The 20,268-nt window shown below is 41.5% G+C and overlaps 1 protein-coding gene and 1 pseudogene across 2 annotated transcripts; one reads left to right on the top strand and one right to left on the bottom strand.

The window, feature by feature from the left end:
* Window positions 1–8,589: 8,589 nt before the first annotated feature.
* Window positions 8,590–19,665, bottom strand: LOC146183639 (uncharacterized). 2 transcript variants are annotated; one of them, XM_084608734.1, is made up of 3 exons: window positions 19,495–19,665; window positions 12,463–12,546; window positions 8,590–9,195 (listed from the first exon to the last, which is right to left on the bottom strand). In XM_084608734.1, exons 1-3 carry the CDS (start codon window positions 19,589–19,591, stop codon window positions 8,738–8,740), a joined length of 639 nt encoding a protein of 212 aa, XP_084464860.1. In that variant the 5' UTR covers window positions 19,592–19,665; the 3' UTR covers window positions 8,590–8,737. The 2 variants fall into 2 exon arrangements, with proteins under 2 accessions (XP_084464860.1, XP_084464861.1); XM_084608735.1 differs by lacking the exon at window positions 19,495–19,665 and adding an exon at window positions 12,697–12,889.
* On the top strand, window positions 13,088–14,102 carry LOC146183640 (uncharacterized; annotated as a pseudogene).
* Window positions 19,666–20,268: the final 603 nt, after the last annotated feature.

Here is a 20,268-nt window from a genome sequence, read left to right on the forward strand (position 1 = left end):
TTTGGTGCTTACCCACTGGGTTTGACCATTTGGTGTTGGTCAACTGGAATTATTCAATCGGTATTTTCCAATTGGTATACTCCAATAGTGTCAAAAACAAATTTGAAAATTTTCAATTGGTTCCAATTGATAAATCATAGGAGGTGAAGAGATGGCGAGTTGCACGGCACCTGGACTAAACCAGTTTGACTGTCTCTTGTGAAAGCATCCTCTACACTGGATCCTGTCCAGATCACCAGTGTAGATGATGCTGCTATTACAAGTCACTGGCAAACTGGCTCAATCCAGCCGATGCATTTCTTCCTTCACTTACCACATAGTGCACAGTGCTAACGGACTACCAGTTTTAAGAGATACAGTAAAATGTGGGCTTGGCAAACTATTTTGGCCAATACTGATGGCAGTAATGAAAACTCACGCAGCAATTGCTCGCTCTGCCTCTGAACTGTGCTTCTCATGAAACAGAATTTGCAGCGGTGGCGTAGAGGCAGAACTTCTGCCTCGCGTGCAAGAGGACCGTAGTTCAAACCTCGGTGCCGCCCAAGATTAAAAAATGAAAAAAAAAAATCCCTGTGCCGATATAATAGCATGAACAGGGTCGGGGAGCGACCTATCCTGTGAGCACCTCCTGAAACGCACTCCCTCTCCAGAACAGAACTTGGCCACCCTGGTATCGTAATTTGTCACAAACGCCTATGAATACTCTAACAAACCTCTCCCCCCGGCCCTCAATCCCCAGCGACTGCAAATTGACCACAGCGGCGTTAGACCTGCAACGCCGCAAAGGGTGCTAAGAATCTCCAGCTCCGGACAAGCCGCCATTGGAAACTGACCCTAGTAATGTTTAACGCCAGACCCCTAGCTAGTGGGGCTAGTTTAGCAGTACTATTGCAGGAAATAGGGGGTATGAAATGGGATGTGATAGGGCTTAGTGAAGTTAGGGGGCCAAATGGGCATATACTATACTGAACGGTGGACATGTACTGTTATCGAGGTTTACCGGAGAGACGAGAACTAGGAGTAGAGTTCCTTGACAATAATGATATGGCTGGTAATATACAGGAATTCTATGGGATTAATGAGAAGGTACCAGGCATCGTAATTAAGCTTAATAAGCGGTATAGACTCGAGATTGTGCAGACTTATGTGCCTTATGTATGGATGCGAGAGTTGGACTGTGAAAAAGGCTGACCGCCGAAGGATTGACGCGTTTGAATTGTGGTGCTGGCGAAGACTCTTGAGAGTTCCTTGGACTGCCAGAAGATCAAATCAGTCCATATTGTCGGCCATAAACCCTGACTGCTCATTGGAGGGTCAAATTCTAAAGTTAAAGCTCAGCTACTTTGGTCATCTGATGAGAAGAGAGGAGTCGCTGGAGAAAGATTTTATGTTGGGAAAGGTTGAGGGTCGCCGGAGAAGGGGTAGGCAGCGAACGCGATGGTTAGATGGCATCCTCGAGGCACTGCAGATGAAGTTATGTGATGTTAGGAAGATAGTGAGAGACCGGAAAGCGTGGCGTGACATGGTCCATAGGGTCACGAAGAGTCGGACACGACTGAACTGAACTGATGTGCCTACATGTAGTCTTGATGACCAGGCAATCGAAATCGTCTACGAAGACGTAGAATCGGCAATGCGGAAAGAAGTATATTGTACGAATGGGCGAATTCAATGCCAAGATAGGGAAAAAGCAGGTGGGAGGCCAGGTAATGTGTGACTATGGCATTGGTTCTAGGAATATCAGGGGGCGTTCTATTTGAGTTTTCAGAGCGCAATAATTGAAGAATCATTAATACCTTCTTCACCAAACGAATGAACCGGTATGGAAAAACCCCAACGGGGAGACTAAAAATGAAAATGACTTCAGTGTTCTAATCCCGACGTTATGCAGAATGTAGAGGTAATCGGGAAAATGCGATGCAGGGACCACATGATAGTAAGGCCTTGAATTAGTCTAAAGCTGAAGAGGGAACGAAACAGATTAGTAAGAAAGAAGTCAATCAACGAATTAGCGGCGGTGGGAGGGCAGAAGAGTTCAGGAGCTCGCACCAGAATTGATATTCAGCTCTAACCGAGGATGATGACCTCAATGTAGAAGCAATGAACAATCATTTCAGGGATATCATTAGTGAGTGTGCGATAGAAGTAGGCAGTAGGATAATTAGAGAGGATACTGGTAAGCTATCAAAGGGGACGAAATATTGGATAAAGAAACGTCATATTCTGAAAGCTGCCAACCCAACTGACCGAGCAGAACTGGCAGAGATATCAAAGCTAATCAATAAGCGTAAAGTGGCCGACATAAGGAAGTACTGTATGGCGGAAATTGAGCCCGTTCTAAAGAACGGTTCTAAAACGGTGAAGAGGAAATTGGGCATAGGGAAAAATCAGATGTATGCACTAAGGGACAATGCGGGCAATGTCATTACAAACACGCACAAGATAATCAAGGTAGCCTACCTCTACAGTAGCCAAAGTATCGGGACAAAAATGAAATTAGCTGTGGGAAGAGCAATCACAGTTTCCGCCAATAATAAATGACGCGGTTAGACGCTATGGAAGAGGGAAAGCAGCTGGGAAGGATCATGTAACTACAGGTTTATTGAAGGACATAGAGGATGTAATTAATTGCTCCCAGTTTGTTACGATTAACAATAAGTTCATTAACTCCCTTCCGATGACGTTAAGTGTTCCCCAGGGATCAGTACTTTGCTCCCTACTTTTTCTAATATACATTAATGACCTACCAACTCGTGTAACCTCTAACATACGCATGTTTGCTGACGATTGTGTAGTTTATCGTACTATCACTGGCCCCACTGATCAATCAACCCTACAAAATGACCTTAATGCTGTAAATAACTGGTGTGACCACTAGCTAATGGAACTTAACCCACATAAATGTGAAGTTTTATCCTTCCACCGTCGTCGTAATCCTCTTATCTTTTCCTACGTAATCTCTGGAGTGCCCGTACAACCTGTTCAGCCGTATAAATATTTAGGCGTAACACTTGCTAGTGATCTTTCTTGGAATTTGCATGTAACTAACACAATATCATCGGCCAAAAAGACAATAGGATTCTTAAAAAGTCCTCTGCATTGCGCGCCTCAACATGTTAAAATGTTAGCCTATAATTCACTCGTCAGATCTAAACTGGAATTCTCGTCACCCATTTGGAATCCCCATCAAGCTTACCTCGATAATTCTTTCGAGTCCGCTCAAAATCGCGCTGCCAGGTTCATCCATGCACTGCATTCTTATGATGTTACTGTCTCTGCCCTAAAAACAACCTCAGGTTCATCATCGCTATCTCTCCGTCGTCGCACTTCAAGCCTTTCTTTATTCCATAAAATATTTAACAGTCCCATGCTGACAACCCCTTATCATCTTCCCCTAGCACCCATATCACCCAGCACCAGTCATCGCCTGCACGTCGCCCGTCTATTATCATGCACCGTTACCTTTTCGAATTCATTTTTTCCCCGCGCAGCTGCAGATTGGAGCGGCCTTCCAGGTGATATCGCTGTTACCACCTGCTCATCAAATTGATTTGAAAGTGTACAGAAGTATGTACTATAACAGTGTTTTTATAATGTTTCCCACCCCTTATGTAACACCCCTTCCTGGGGCCTTTAAGGAAATAAAATTAAATGAAACGAAATATGGTAGTTTGAAATCTGGCCATGAATACACAATGCCTGATGACATTGAAAGCACTGGAATCAAGGAAGAGCGCAAACATTATCTTAAATTATGAGAAATGGAGCGCTAAGACTTGAAAAAGTACAGACCAATTAGCTTACCATGTTACACATAAGGTGTTTACTAAGGTAATAGCTAACAGAATCAGGACAATCTTAGACTTCAATCAAGCAGGTTTTAGGAAAGGGTGGATCATATCCGTACAATCAGCCAAGTGATAGAAAAATGCTTGGAATATAACCAGCTCTTATACATAGCATTCATTAATTATGAAAAAGCATTTTACTCAGTTGAAACTTCGGCAGCCAGACAGGCATTGCGAAATCAGGGTGTAGATGAGCCATATGTGGAAGTACTGGAAGACTTCTTAATGGCTGCACAGCAACTACAGTTCCGCATAAAGAAACAAAACTCCACAAAGAAAGGTGTTAATAAAGGAGACAATCTCCCCAGGACTATTCACAGCAAGCTTAGGGGAGGTATTCAGAGACTTGGAGCAGTTAGGCATAAAGGTTGATGGAGAATACTTCAGTAATGTGCAATTTGCTGATGACATTGCCTTCCTAAGTAACTCGGGGGATGAACTGCAAATAATGATTGATGAACTATACAGAAATAGCAGGAAGGTAGGCTTGAAAATCAATATACAGAAGACTAAGGTAATGTTTAACAGGCTTGTAAAAGAACAGCAGTTCACAATATGTAGCAAAACACTGGAAGTTGTAGGTGAATATGTCTACTTAGTACACGTAGTAAGCACAGATCAACACCACGAAAGGAAAATAACTAAAATAATAAGATTTAGATGGAGGGTATTTGGCAGGTATTCTCAGATTATGACTAGCAGCTTACCGGTATTACTCCAGAGGAAAGTATACAACAGTTGCATCTTACCTGTACTCACTTATGGGGCGGAAACTTAGAGGGTAACGAAAAGTACATAAGTTGAGGACAATGCAGACTGCTATAGAACGAGAAATTGTAGGTATAACATTAAGAGATAAGGAGCGCGCAGTGGGTGAGAGAAATGACTCGGGTGAATGATATTTCAGTCGAAATCAACAAGAAATGGGCATGGGCAGGGCATGTAGTGCGAAGAGAGGATAACCGATGGTTGCTTAGGGCAACGAATTGGATTCCAAGGGAATGAAAGCATAACAGGGTGCGGTAGAAAGTTAGGTGGGCTGATGGGGTTAAGAAGTTGGCAGGGGCAAGTAGATGCAGCTAGCACAAGACCGGGTTAAATGGAATAATATGGGAGAGGGCTCCGCTCTTCTATGGGTATAGTCTGGCTGACGAGGATTCATTAAACAATAGCATGGTTATAGTCTAGAGCTGTTCACTTGGATGTGGATGGTAGATGGACTGGGTGGCTCATTAGCTGTACTTAAACCCATGAAGAGGCAGTTTGGTCATATGGGGTCTAGATAAAGTAGCATTCAGGTACCACTTAATTAATAGCATGTTTTGTTTAGTATGTTGTTGGGCGGCATTATAAATCAAATCAAAGTTTATTTCCCATCTAACACAACAGATGGAGGAATCGTAGAAATGACGAGTCTACAATCCTAATTATTGGAAGGGAGGCAACACAAGAGTTTATACAATTTTAAAAACAAGCAATCAAAGAAACACCAGGGAATACACAAAACAGTAATGAAACTTAAACCACGTTATTCAAAAACAAATTATGTAGCTCTCGACGTGAAAAAGAAAACAAATCGAGGTTAATGTGGATATACCTATTTAGAAGAGATGGAAGAGTGCATTGAAGGCATTCTCGACCAACATTTCGTCAAGGTGTTGGCACTGTCCATTGTTCGCCACGTCTTGTTGGATAGACTGATTCTTTTTTTTCTTAGTTCTGGTAAATTCTTAAGATTTGTTACATTCTTCCTGATTTCTGCTGTAAAAGTAACACTCAGGCGATATTTATAAAGGTTATGTGCTTTAATAACTGTGAACTGACAAAAGAAAGCTGCACTAGGAGGTTGGAAAGGTAAATAAGTCGTGCCCCGTTAATATGACCCCCGTTAATATGGACGAACCGAATTATGGACAGTTTTTCGGAGGACGAAACCTTTTCAATGTATTTATGCCTCGTTAATATGGAAACTCGCTGTCCGGCCAATGGACAGGGGAAGAATTCACGCGCCCCACTTGGGCCCATGCATTTTTGTCTCGTTAATATGGAGAGTGCTTGAAAAAAAGCAGAGGAGTCCGAATGCAAGTTAAAGAAGGGCCCGCCGCCCGTGAACCTACGCCACAGCCGATACGGCAGGACGCCTGAACGGGTCCTGTGGGGTTGGAAAGAACCAAAGCGGGCGTGTCGCCGTTCTAAGGGAGGAGGAGGGGAGCGCAAGAGCGGAGAAGAACGTACACAGCAAACCGAGGGTCAGCGTAAGAAAGACTCCGAAAGGGGGAAACCAGATTTCTGGGTGCAGCGGAAGTGCTGCCGCCGTCGGGAAAACAGCAACATGTGGTCGCAATAAATTTTGCTGAACGTGAACAGAGAGGCCGGTAAAAGCCTAAGAACGAAATGACAGGAAGAAAGACAAGTGCCTACAGTGGCGGTGGGAAATGTAGTTCTCTTTCCCAAAGCGCAATGTGTGTTCCACTGAGAGTTAAAACACACTCACTAAGTACAGCGGCAAAAGAAAGGCGACGTAGGAACACGCAACCGGGACCGGGCGTCCCGTCCTGGACGCGCTTCCCTCTCATGCTCATGGTTTCCGTCCCTGTTGCGCTGCCGAACTGCCAAACTTTGCACACTAGACGGTCCGTATGTCGGCTTCGCTTTGAGTCAGCGATGCGGCCTTGACAAGGTCTGAGCTCTTCGTACTCGGCTAGCCGTCGTTCTAAACTGTACTTCAGCTTGCAGTGTTTGTTTTATGGGATCACATAAAAACGGCGCCAAGAAGATGGGACGTTCGATAGCCCTCTGCATAGCAGCTTGCCAACTTGACTCCCTTGCTTCCTTACAGAAACAGTACAAGGCAAAAAAAAAAAAAAAGAAAGAATCAGAAGAATGGAAAAGCAGAAAGATTAACTAGGCAAAAAAGTGCACAGCATCAGGAGCCTGTAACCCTCAACTTGAGTCTGGCTTTTGGCATGGCGGGAGTTAAGCGCAAAAGAACAGAGCTGAACGTAGGCGCGAAGAAATCTGTGAATACAAGCGGTAAATGCCATCTCAGTCAATCCAAGCTACGAGGGACTACTATCGACAGCTCAGCTGTTTTCTCGCCACAGGAGAATCTCAAGCAACTACTTAGCGGCTACTTTGCTCAGTGAAGAGGCCATTTTGGAAGTGGCGGTGAGTAGAGAATCAGACGCTGATTCATCGGCCAGTGAGGAGTTCGTGCTCGAAAGCTCGACCAACACAAATTCCAACATCACGGGTGTCATGGTAAGCGAGTCGCTTCAGACTGCACTACAATTTTTCGAAGAGAACAATGACAAGGATAATGCACTCAAAATTGCCCGTGGTTCTGTGAAATTTTGAGTTCAGTGCACAGTGCACACCGTTATGTAAAAAAGCAGTCGTTAATTACAATTCTCTTTTCTCAATAAAATCTTTTTTGTTTTTATTCATGACTCGTTATTATGGATGACTCGCTTTATGGACAGTTTTGGTCGGAAACCAAAGTGTCTTTATTAACGAGGCACGACTGTATATGTATTTCGGAGATATGTTTTTTGCATTAAATGAATACGTTCAAGCATATAGAATGGTGTAGTACTCCACACTAACTGGCAGTAGTTTAAATGCGAGGTGAATATTGCATTGTATACCAGCATCTTAGTTTTTGTGAGAAATATGTATTTTAGACGGCCTCTAACACCATGGATTTGAGCTATATTTTTTTTTTCAAGATATAATTGACATGATAATCCCTTTGAAAGGTTACGTATCCTTGCGCAAAGAAGACGGGACACAAAAAAGGCACATATACGACATGTACGGAGCGCAAACCTTTCAAAGATGGACACAAAAAAGGCACATATACGACATGTACGGATAGGATATGTAAGATTAGGACATGTAAGGTTAGGATACGCAACCTTTCAAAGATGAACCAACTCGCCCAAACAAGAGTATTACATGATAATCCGATGACATACTGGCAGAAAATACAACCCCGAGGCATTTAAACTGCTCAAATATTTCTACAGACTGCAAGTTTATTATATTATCGTGCGGTGGGAGAACTTTATTTTTCGGCCTAAATATAAAAGTTTTGATCTTACTCTCGTTTACATCAGGTTAACTGCAGACCTGACCTCAACAGCTTTCATTGTGGCATTGCATTACCTAATATATGCTCAAAATGTCAAATGATGTTCACTGGACTTTCTTTATGTTCTGCCACAGCCAAATTTTACATCAGAAAAAAAGAAGAAAAATACCAATAATGGGCTTTTGTAGTGGCTTCCAAGGGATATGGCAATATATACGTTATATACAATATTTCATTAGAAAATGCTTCTTTAGTTGAGTTGGCTGTACTGCCAGATTATATTTTATCCTTTAATTTATCGCTTTACATTGTGACCAATTCACTCTCAATAGGCATAGCTTGAAGAGGGCTTTCAGCTACTCTGAACAGAGCAACCCTAGAACAATACTTAGGAGGGCTTTGAATAATAATGAGGGCTTTGACCAGCCAAACACTCTGTTGTTGGCATCCCTGGTCAGAAGACTGTACAATGTTGGCTATAGAGCAGATTTTTAGAAGAGAGGATTGTGGTCTCATGCATGTCTGGTTTAATAGAGAGTGGTGTTTGAGAGCTCAAATATTTGAGTGCTGACACCATATTTCTGCAGAACAGAGCAAGCCTATAACCATTTCTCTTTAATTACTGACAACACCAATTATAGGCAATAGTGACACAAGTGGTATTGAAAATGTAAAAGAGTTAGATAAAAATATATATAGCTTAACTTAAGCTTAAGCTTAACTTAAAAATCCAGGAAGCTTTGCCTGGACTGCCTTTGGCGTATTTTGATGCCCCAAGAAAGGCAAAGCAAAAAAACTATTGTTCCATTAGCTCGGCTCCGTTGTCTTTAGCAGCTGTGTCCTTGGCACATTTGTCCTCGTTGCTTTTGTCAGTGCCCTTGGTGCATTTTTCCTTGGGCCCCTTGATCCTGCCACCATTGTACTCCATGCCTTTGACCGCAGCGTCTTCGTCCTGAGAGCGTTTTTTCTCACTGCCTTTGTCCTCCGTGCCTTGTACTTCAGTGTCTTTGTCCTGAGTGCTTTTTTCTTTGGTGCATTTCTTCGCCTCGGCCCCTTTGTTCTTGGCACCTTTACCCTTAACGCCTTTTCCCTTGGTGCCTCTGCCCTCAGCACATTTGTCCTCGACACCCTTGCCTTCAGCACCCTTGCCCTCGGCACACTTGCCCTTGGCACCTTTGTCCTTGGTACCTCTGTCACTGGTGCCTTTGTCCTCGCGAAAAATACCCAACAACCGGCCCCTTGCCATTTCACGAGCTGAAAAAGAGGACAGAAGACAGCAAAGTGAGCTCCTAAAGACAGCATAAAATCATTATGATTAGCCAGATCACTTATATTATTACTCCAGTTTTGTTCTGTATTAATACATCAGTCACACCCCTTGACTACCACTGCACAAGCAGTTTGTGCATCTCACAACACTCATTATAATGATATTAAGTACCACTGGGACTGAGATTAGCAGTGGCAAGCTTTTAGCATATCCAGCTGCCAGAAATATGTAACCTCCATCTACAAAATTCCTTACACCAGCACATCAAAACAGGCGTGTTCATTATTCTGCGTTAATGCAGGGGAAATGGTAACTCTTCCTATCTTTTACTTTGACAGCACAAAGTGACTCCAAGTACATCAGCCACAGGCACTGCGCCTGCCCTTATCATGACCACATTTGTTAGGCACCTACGCATTGCATGGTACTTGGATAGGGCATGTATAAACACTGAGCACTACATCACACTGGCCAAAACAGTTTGCCATATTCAGATCGAAATGCAAATTCAAATCTGACCTTAAAGGTGGTGATATTTCCCATTCTATGTTCCTCCATATAAATGAGTACAGAGCAGTAGCTGTACTTCCTTTGTTGAATGTCTGAAACACTCACTCTATGCCAATGAGCGGGACAATGCATAGTACAGGTGTTTTAGTAAAATAATTTCTGGTTTTAATTTGGTGCTAGCCAAGAAAATTCTCAACAGGAAAAGCTTGCCCTTTACGTGCAAGTAGCAACATAACATGCTGTGCTTTATAGCTTGACCCACGCAGGAGTGGAAACAAAACCACTGATGATAGCGCCACACAAAAGAAGCTTTGACAGCTCCTAATATTTGGTAGATGCTTTTATGACTGCGACGCCACAAACTGTCATGAACGACTGCAGTGAAGTTCCTCCTCCAATCCTGTGGCCACTGCAGGGTTGTCCAAATTTTCTGACATAATGTATACAGAATGTTAACAGCGTCATCATGGTTGAGGTTTTGAAGCAACCAAGCTAGAATGCCATCAATTCCGCTAGCTTTGTTCTTAGCAAGGTTGCCTAAGGCCCATTCAACTTCACTCTTCAGGATGCCAGGCTCGAGATTAGTAATCACAACCGTCTTATGTTGGGTTTGCACATCCGGGTCCTTCTTGTACAGTTCTGTGTATTCCTGTCACCTCTTCTTTATCTCTGTGGCTTCAGTGAGGTCCCTGCCTCGTTTGTTCTTTATCACGCCCAGCTTAGCACACAAGCTTCCTTTGATATCTTTGATTGCCTTATACAGAGCTCTTGTGTTCCTCAATTGGCTGTTGTGCGCAACTGCTTGGCACTGTATGTTCAGGAAGGCATTCTTATCTCTTCTTGCTATTTTCTGAAAATCCGCATTGAGAACCTTGTATCTTTACCTTTCTCCCATAACTTTTGTCATCATCCTTTCCTCACCTATTTGCAAAGCCTCTTCAGATAACCAGTTTGCTTTCCTGCATTTCTTTTGCTTTGGAATTACCTTAGTAGCAACTTCTTGTATTATAACACGAACATCAGTCCACATCTCTTCAGGCTCTCTGTCTTCTAGATCTAATTCTTGAAATCGATTCCTCATTTCCACAGCATATTCTGATGGAATTTGATCCAGATCATACCTGAAAGGCCTTCTAGTTTTCTGCGTTTTCCTCAATCGAAGCTTAAATGTTTTCAACAAGAAGCTGATGATCGGTGATGATGATCACCCCTCCAGATGGAGTAAACCAGTGGGCTGCTTCCAGCTAACGCGCGGAATGGCAGTGCTTGAGTTGCCAGCTAGCACTATATCGTGCTCGCGCCTACTTGCATCTAGCACCTCAATATTGCCTCAATGTATGCGCCAGTAACAATTCTCAGATTTGGTTTCACTCCTTGGGAATACTGGTCAAGCATCTGTGACCCGGCTCTAGTGGCAGCCTGGCTGGGAAGTCCGCAAGGCCAGTGCAAAATGACGAGTGCTGCTTTCCTGTCTCGACAGCATGCGATGTGTGCTCGACCTGCTTTCGGTCGTGTGTGCGTCGCAAGCACTGTAGTCATCAGGGGTGCGATATTATTGTGGTTAAAAACCAAAACCACCAAAACAGTGAATTCACGCTACCGATGGATAGTGCCTCCTCTATCTGGAACCTTTTTACTGACAACATTGCACAGTAATGGCACCAGAACTGCCATTTCAGCTGAATTTTTTTGGATCCACATATGATATGAGCCAAAGAACAGACATGATAAAATCGAAAAACCGTTTATTACATGAAACTTTGTACAGTACTCGCGCTGCTGCGTGAGCTCCTCGGACGCGGTTAAAACTATAAACGTTTATGGGCTGCGTCGCTGGCACCCTCACTCATTCACTCTCCTGGCAAAATGGCACAGGCCGCCACAATTGGATATGTAGTAAAATTAGGTTGGACGCCAATTTTGGTGAAATTTTGGAAGTTCAAAGACCAAATTTTTGCAGTGGCTCAGTGACATTTAGAGGCCACTACTGAATTTCTAATACTGGAATTAGATCAGAAATTAATTGTCAAATTTCGATGAAGTCAAATTTTAGTAGTCCAGGGACCATTTTTGTGGGTGGTCTACACAGATTGCAAGGTGATCATTGGGTTGGCCAAATTAGGTTGGACATAATATTTTGTCAAATCACATTTTGGGGTCCCAGAGGGCCAATTTTGGGGGCGCAGATGCTTTCTGTACACACTTTTGCAGATACATTGACGGTTGCGGATACCCTCTGCAGATGCTTGTTTGCACCATGGGCCTGTTTTGATTAAAGGAAAATGCCCCATTGGCACATTCCCTGGCAAGTGACATGGCCTAGCAGTGATGATTGGTCAGTGAGTTGTCTGCCATCATGGCACCATATGAAATGGCAAAGTGGCAGGAGACCTGGCAGGAGGCACTTGGGATGTGACATGGCTTACCACTGATCAGTCACTAAGGTGCGTAATGTCATGAGACCACATCTTGAGAGCAGCTGTGAGTGGGTTGAAGCACCCAGCTTGCCATAAATATTGAAAATTTTAGGTTACAAAAACGACAAGCACATAGGGCTCCAATAAAAGAAGTTATAGCCACACGATTGCTTCAAATACTGTCACATTTCGCTGCAATGATTTAAATGCCATATAATTTTAGTATCTTTTAATGAGTTGCCTCTTCTGGAGTCATCATGCATCACATCTTAAACTAGGTCGCCAAGCTAATTCAAGATATTGCTTGAAAAATGGACTACTTACCTTCTGCAATGTCCAATGCATATGCCGTACTCTTTAAGTCCTTCACTTTCTGAAGCAGGGTTGCAGGGGACAACGAACTAAGTTCTGCAAGCAAGTTGACACCATCCCAGAAATCAGTGCGGTAATAATGTAACAAAGAAGACTCACTTACTGACTTAGATACTAATGATTGATTCGAAATTTGAATTTGGCTACCATCTTCGCTACATTATGCGCTGTCGTCGAGGGTCTCACCAGCTATAAAAGGACCACCGGAGCCTGTGCATCGCTTTGGCAGCAGCGGCAGCATGGAACGAACTTCTTTTCTAAAAGCAACCGTTTTTGCTGCAGATAACAGAAAACCTTCTTCGACGCCGAGAATCAAGATTTCTGCGTGACTCTCAGCACCGCCCACCAACGTACAAGCAAGCCTGGTTTTCGGCTACCATCCTCGCTACATTAGGCGCTGTCGTCGAGGGTCTCACCAGCTATAAAAGGACTACCGGAGCCTGTGCATCACTTTGGCAGCAGCGGCAGCATGGAATGAAGTTCTTTTCTAAAAGCAACCATTATTGCTGCAGGTCAGTGGTAAACTTTTCTTACACTCCTGCACTTCTATCGTTGCTACCGCTGCTGCCACGTGAAAAGTATGGAAAACCAGCAATGTCGAACTTGTGATACTGAACTGGATGTGACCGATGCCACAGCTGAATGTGCCGAGTGTCATTACAAATATCACACAGGAAAATGTGCAGGCATTGCGGATACAACTATCAAGGCGAAGGGAGAAGCTTACCGCAAAAACTGGCGCTGCTCGACATGCAGATTTTCGAAATCAAGAACCTCTGCGACTGAAAAAACTCGCAGCGAACCTGACATGGCAAACATGCAACTGTGGCTCAAAAGTATAAGCGACAAACTCGATGTGCTATTACCACTCAAAGAAACGTTTGAGAAAATTGAGGACACACTAGACTACATTAAAGAGCAGTATAACGATCTGCTAACACGAACCGAAAAAAATGAACAGGATATCGCTGAACTGAAATGCAGGGTGGACAAAATTGAATCCCAGGACAGGAATATAGCTGAGCTAAGTCGACAACTTTGAATGGAGGAGCCGACGGCTCAACCTCGAGTTTCATGGAATTGAACAGACTGATGAAGAAAATCTGCTTTACAAAATCAATGCGATTGCTAAGCAACATAACCTGCGGCAGCTAGCAGAATGTGACGTCGTATCGATTCACCGACTACCAGCAAAAAAAAATAAAATTCCTGGTGTAATTTGCTACTTCGTGAAGCAGTCAGACCGGAAAATCTGGTGGCAATGTAGGAAAAAGTTGCGTGACTCAAGCGACACAGTGTTCATCCTGGAAAACTTGACAAGACGGGCGCGTGCACTCTTAACCGACGCAAAAATATGGGCCAAAAGGAATGACTTCAAGTTTGTGTGGCATAGCAACGGCCGAGTTCTTGTTCGCAGGAGGGACGGGGACAGTGCAATAGCGATTGCCAGCATAGGCGATCTCGATAAACTGAGATAAGAAGTTTTTTTTGTCAAACATGGAAAAAGAGTCATACATTTTACCGCATACTTTTGGGAACTGCTTAGGCGAACAATATGCTAATTCTTTCAAATGTTTTCATGCCAATGTACGTTCAATCAGAAACAAAGAAGGCGTTCTGAATCTTTTTTTTTTTTTGAACAAGTGCAAAGAATATTTGATGTTGTAATGCTGACAGAAACATGGTCCACTAATGAAGCCGATGTCTATCGCCTACCGTCCTATAAAACAGTATATGCCAACCGGTCCACGGGGCATGGTGGAGGGATTTGCATATTAGTTAATGACGACAATCCTTATGAGCTCATTGAAGATTACTCTGCAACAATCCAGAACTATGAATTTTTGTTAGTCAGGATACAAAGAAATTTATTGGCTGTGTGTTATCGTCCCCCAAATGGTTCTGTTGTAGCTTTTCTAGAACATTTTGAATCAATATTGGTGTTCATTAGTGAAAATTATTTAGATTTTATTTGTGGTGGAGACATCTATATCAATATGTTGCAGAATGACTCCGTAAAATATAAACTTGATATTTTATTAAAATCCCACGGCTGCTATAACGCCATTAGCCTCCCTACCAGAATAACTTCGTCTCTAATTGATGTTTTTTGCACAAATATAGGTTCTGATGAAGTTAAAGCTGGCGTATTTGCATTTGATCTGAGTGGTCACCTGCCAATATTTTTTTTCTGCTCGAGGAGGTATGCCCGTCGAAAACACACTTCGGATATCCTTGTACTTCAACCTGTTCTCTCAATTTTTCGCGAAAAGGTAATGTCCACGAGTTGGGATTTCATTTACAGTACAGCAGATGCAAACTGCGCTTATGATGCATTCATTTGCAAACTGAAGTCTATTTACGCAGCAAGCTTTCCTTTCGTACGCATCAAGCGCCGCCGAAAGATGCGTAAGCCTTGGATAAGCAGCGAGCTTATTAGCAGAATAAACAAGAAGAATAATTTATACAACCAGTTCATAAAGCCTAAGGATATTAATATACTCAAAGAATTTAAGACATACCGTAATAAATTAGGCAGTGATCTGAAGAAGGCAAAGCGTTCCTATATGAATAACTTATTCAACTCTGCTGTAGGAAGTACGGATGTATTGTGGAAAAGGCTTAATTCTGTGCTAAAGCGAAACGTCGGCACTGAAACAATTGAAAAAATGGTAATAAATGGCTCTGAGTTGTCCGGGAAGCAGCTTGCTGATGCGTTTAACAAATATCTGATGAACGCTGTAGAGAGCAATGTGGTATTTAATGATCTTCAGAATTTCTATAGAAATGGGACCTCCATTTTCCTTGATCCTTTCACAAACGAGGAAGTGATCAAGTTAGTTAGAAGCATAAACAACAGCACTAGTAAAGATATTGACGGGTTCACTATTGTACCAATAAAGCATGTTATTGATGTTCTCGCGCCTTGCCTCACGCATATTTTTAACCTGTGCCTTTCTCAGGCCGTATTTCCGTCTAAGATGCAAGTGGCACGAATAACTATGCTGTTTAAGAAAGGCGAGCGAAACGATATGGGGAATTACCGCCCCATATCAATACTTCCTGTGCTTTCTAAGGCTTTCGAGAAGGTTATTCTAAATCGATTAGTTCAGTTTGAACAGAAACATCACCTCCGAGTCGACTGTCAGTTCGGTTTCCGGAAAGGTCTTAGCACAGAATTTGCGCTGCTAGTCCAAAAGGAGTTTATATTATCTCAACTCGAAGACAGCAGACTGGTCTTGGGCCTTTTCGTTGATTTCACTAAAGAGTTCGACTCCATAAATCATCATCTACTAATACGAAAATTGGAGCATTATGGCATTCGTGGACAAGCAGCATCTCTCATAGAATCTTATCTATGTAATAGAATCCAAATTGTAGGAATTAATGGCCATTTCTCCAACCCTTTACAAGTTTGCTGTGCAGTACCACAAGGAAGCATTTTGGGACCTTTTTTGTTTAATTTATATATAAACGACATAGTGAATAGCTGTCCCGCAGCTAACTTTAATATATATGCCGATGACACCAGTGTATTTCTAACTGGACGATTGGCCGATGAACTCATTGATAATGCCAATTTAACGCTTGCTGCGTTAGAAGAATGGTCGCGCATGAACATGCTTAAAAAAAACACAACGAAAACGAATGCAGTTCTGTTTCGCCCTAGAAACAAGAGCATAATAATGACGAAAACAATATCAATGCGGACCATACCAGTAGAAATCGTACCGACATTCAAGATGTTAGGTAAATCTTTAATGAAACCCTTTCATGGAATGCGCATGTAGATTTCCTTACAAGTAAACTCGCGCAGGTACTGGGGCTGGCTTATCGAAATTATTTTCTGCCACGTAATATTATGACACTAATATATAACTCCCTATTTTCATAGCGGCTTAACTACTGTGGCTTAGTTTGGGGTTCAACCACTAAAGAAAACACGCAAAAAGTTTGTGTTACAAAAGCAGTTTCTTCGGATTATTGAAAATGTCCCACGTTATTTTCATACTCATGATCTCTTTAAAAAATACAATATTATGCCAGTTACTAAAGCTTTCGACTATGTAAGTCACTTAAACGAGATTTCATAAATAATTCTAGATTTCTGCAGTCACTAGCTGAACTGAAAGCAAACGACAGAGCGTACGCTACACGCAAAAATGAACAATGGAAGGTACACAAATTACAGAACAAACTATGGTCTTCAAACATTACACAACATACTGCCACGAACATTAAACGATCTGGATAGAAAACACATTAAACTTGAATCAATCACTTATAAAATGCTTAGAAAACATTTTTTGTCCGTTTAGAGGTGTGCATTATTATTTTCTTATGCTAGAAGTCTGCACTAGTGTTGTATTTGTTTTTTTTTCTCTCACTCTATTCCCCCCCCCCCCCTTTTGAAGAATGTTGTCTGTTGCAACGTTACGTTAATTTTAGTGTGTATACTTTGTGATTGTATATTTTCTGCACTGCCGATGTGAAGCTGTCATTGTTATTGTTTGGGGGGCCTGCGGCCTTGTCAAGTTGTCATTACGACAACTTTTTCTGCTGTGCTCCCTCATCCTGTGTACACATTGGGTGTAAATAAAACATTATTATTATTATTATTATTATTATTATTATTATTATTATTATTATTATTATTATTATTATTATTATTATTATTATTATTATTATTATTATTATTATTACTATTTATGTATATTTCTATATTACTATAATCAATGTCAGTCATCTGTTTTTTTTTTTTCTCTTCTACCTACCGTTCTTTTTTTTTTTTTCTTTATTTCCTGGTGTGCTAAAAAATTCTCTCACTGTGTATATAAGTGATGATACTCATTGTTTGCTTAATTTCCGTGATACTTTTCGTCTCAGTTTCATTTCATGTATTATTTATTTCTTTTTTTTGTGTTCTCTCTGTGTGTGTAAACATGTTTGTGCTTTTTCATTTTTTTTTTTGTGCTGCAGCACAAAGACCACATGGTTGTTCCTGCGCACATTAAATAAAGATTGATTGATTGATTGATTGATTGATTGATTATTATTATTATTATAATGGCCATACAGCAGTGGAGCAGTTTAATAGGTGTCACTATGGCTTGTAACCTGGCCATTCCTGGCACATCGGAACTTTTAAAACATCGTGTTGTGCACACCACTACATAATTTGTGTTAATTACCGCTATTTTTGTCTAAGTTCAAATGGCTAAAACTTGTTATTCAGACAAAAACACACTGTGACACTTTTGATGGCGAAGTTACATATATGAACGTAGCATCACAAAGATGTCAGATCCTTTTAAGTGAAACTACCAGCAGCCGCAAGAGTGTTTAGGATAGAGGCACCAAGGCAAAGAATTTGGAGAAACACTGAACTACCCTATAAGTGAGGTGCACAGGAATATTTTGAACCAAGGCAGAAGCTTAATGAGAGCAGTATACAAAATGTGAAAATTCTGCACTGTAACTATCTTTGCAGGAGGCTTGGGGAAGCAGGCACTTTCTAGTTTAATGTGATATCAGCTTAGATCACCAGCACGTGGGCTCCTACCAAGTGATAAACCAAAAACAAAGGTTTTGTAAACATGGCACCTGCAATGTTGCAGCAGTATGCCAGTTTCCAAACATGCATGTATGGCACTGCTTCTAAGCAGTTATATTTATCCTGTTTGTATTTACCGAAGCATACACACATATATGCATGCACACGCATGCACAAACTGAGCACTAAACAATAACACTCTTCACCACCAAAACATGCGAGTAGGAATAAGGAAAATGCTACGCATTGTATGTAGTAGCTCTGAACTCTGAACTGCACCCTTAGACATATAAAACACTTGCCTTTCTCATCAACCCTGAAGCCTCAAAATCTTTTTTGATTATCACTATACGTAGCAATGCCCACTCAGAGAAACATCCCAGAGGTTAAGCTACGTGACAGTGCACAGAAGAGGTCATAAATGTATACATAGTAGTTCTCTTTCTTTTTTCCTCTTCCTGCTCCTGTTCTGCTACTACACATTCCAGCCATAATGCACTAAACACTAAAATAAACTTGACTGCAACATCTCTTCACAAATTTGCCATGTCTCTATCTCACAATAAGCATACAGACCACATACTACACAAGCTGTGGCAACATTGCATACCATGCAGTGAGAATCAGCAGCACTTTAAAAAATTCACAGGTTTTCAATTCAGCTTCCAAGCTAGAAACCCTGCCAGAAAAGAGAATTATATTGTATTCTTTGCCCAGATACATAAATACATAAAGCGTCACATGTAGACAGGTTTATAAAATAAAGAGCAGAAATCTTAAGTTACACAATACTCAATTTTTATAACTGGTAAGAAAGGAAACAATTTTAATAACTAAATACCAGTTACAGAGCTGCATCTGTGAGTAATGACTGCTTCTGCATTGCTTACGCAATGTGATACTATAGCTTAACATTGTCCCCTAACACACTATTCCTTCCATTTACAACACACATACTGCAGACGTTTTACAGCACAGTGGCAAAGTGGTTCCATGCCTTGGAACTGCTACAACTAATGCATGCCCTTCCACTGGTTCAACCACCAGCCTGAAAGTGAATAGACATTTCTACACACCCATATGTCGTTTAATCGCCACACTACTTTTCTTGTGGTTCTGAATAACCTTCCAACTCACACCCTCTTTTCCTGGGAATGTTGTGACATATAGTTATTGAACTTCACCCAGTGCTATGGCTAACCTATGTTCTGGGCAACTACCAGGCCCATCTAAACTTCAATGTCTTCATAAATCTGCATAATTATTAAAGTTAAACAACCTGAATGCAAGATAGTGAATAGATGGTTCTCCCCTCATGTTAACTCTGCATAATTTTAAAAACATGTGCATCTCTTTCTGGCCGGAATAACTCAGATCAACTATATATGTCTGCATAGTGATTTCTCAGATATCTCAAAAGAGCAGCTCACCTTGCACAAAGTCCATATCGCTTTGGTCGAAAACCCGCCGTGGCCTTGCACTTTCCGTTGGAAGCTTCCATGGTAAAAAAAACACCATTGAGCACATTCAAAAAACGAACTGCAATGTATACAGGCATAATTCCAACAGATGAACGATGCCAGTACAAAAGATTATTTGTAGCTTCTCGAAACATCCCATCACTCATAAGGATGCCTGAACAAGTCCCCGAAGAAACACTCTCACAACATCCTTGAGCAATTGCAAACCTTTTGTGTTTGCTCAATCACTACGGAAAGATAACAGATAACTTTTAATTACAGTTCCTTCATGAAGACAATATAAATATTGAGAGTGGCAGCATCCAAACATTGAATTGTTTTGAATTGGATAATGGTATTATTTTTCCTCATTTCTCTTTGTCAATTCTAATGTCTTGAGTTCATTGTTCTTATACAACAATCAATCTGATTCAAACTACACGTTTTTGTCACCGACATATGCCCAAGGTCAACTTTATCTTTATTTTGCACCAGGAGTATCTTTAGTTTCCATTTTTTTAGTGCATTTATTTTGAAAGTGCAAACGTTGTCCTAATTATGCTAAGCTGTGTAAAAAAGGATAACAGGGTAATTTGTCAACTGATATTTGCCTTTGAATCCTTTTGTGCTTTGATAAAAGAAATGTAAATGTACAAGGATTTGATGGAAAAAAATTCTTAATGCCATTAAACAGGGGCCCTGCAAGGCCAGCTATAGTAATAATAATTGGTTCACAGCAAAGGC

The sequence above is a fragment of the Amblyomma maculatum genome, chromosome 7 (assembly GCF_055883805.1).
Source record: "Amblyomma maculatum isolate TAMU_Amacu chromosome 7, ASM5588380v1, whole genome shotgun sequence".
Lineage (NCBI taxonomy): Eukaryota > Metazoa > Arthropoda > Arachnida > Ixodida > Ixodidae > Amblyomma > Amblyomma maculatum.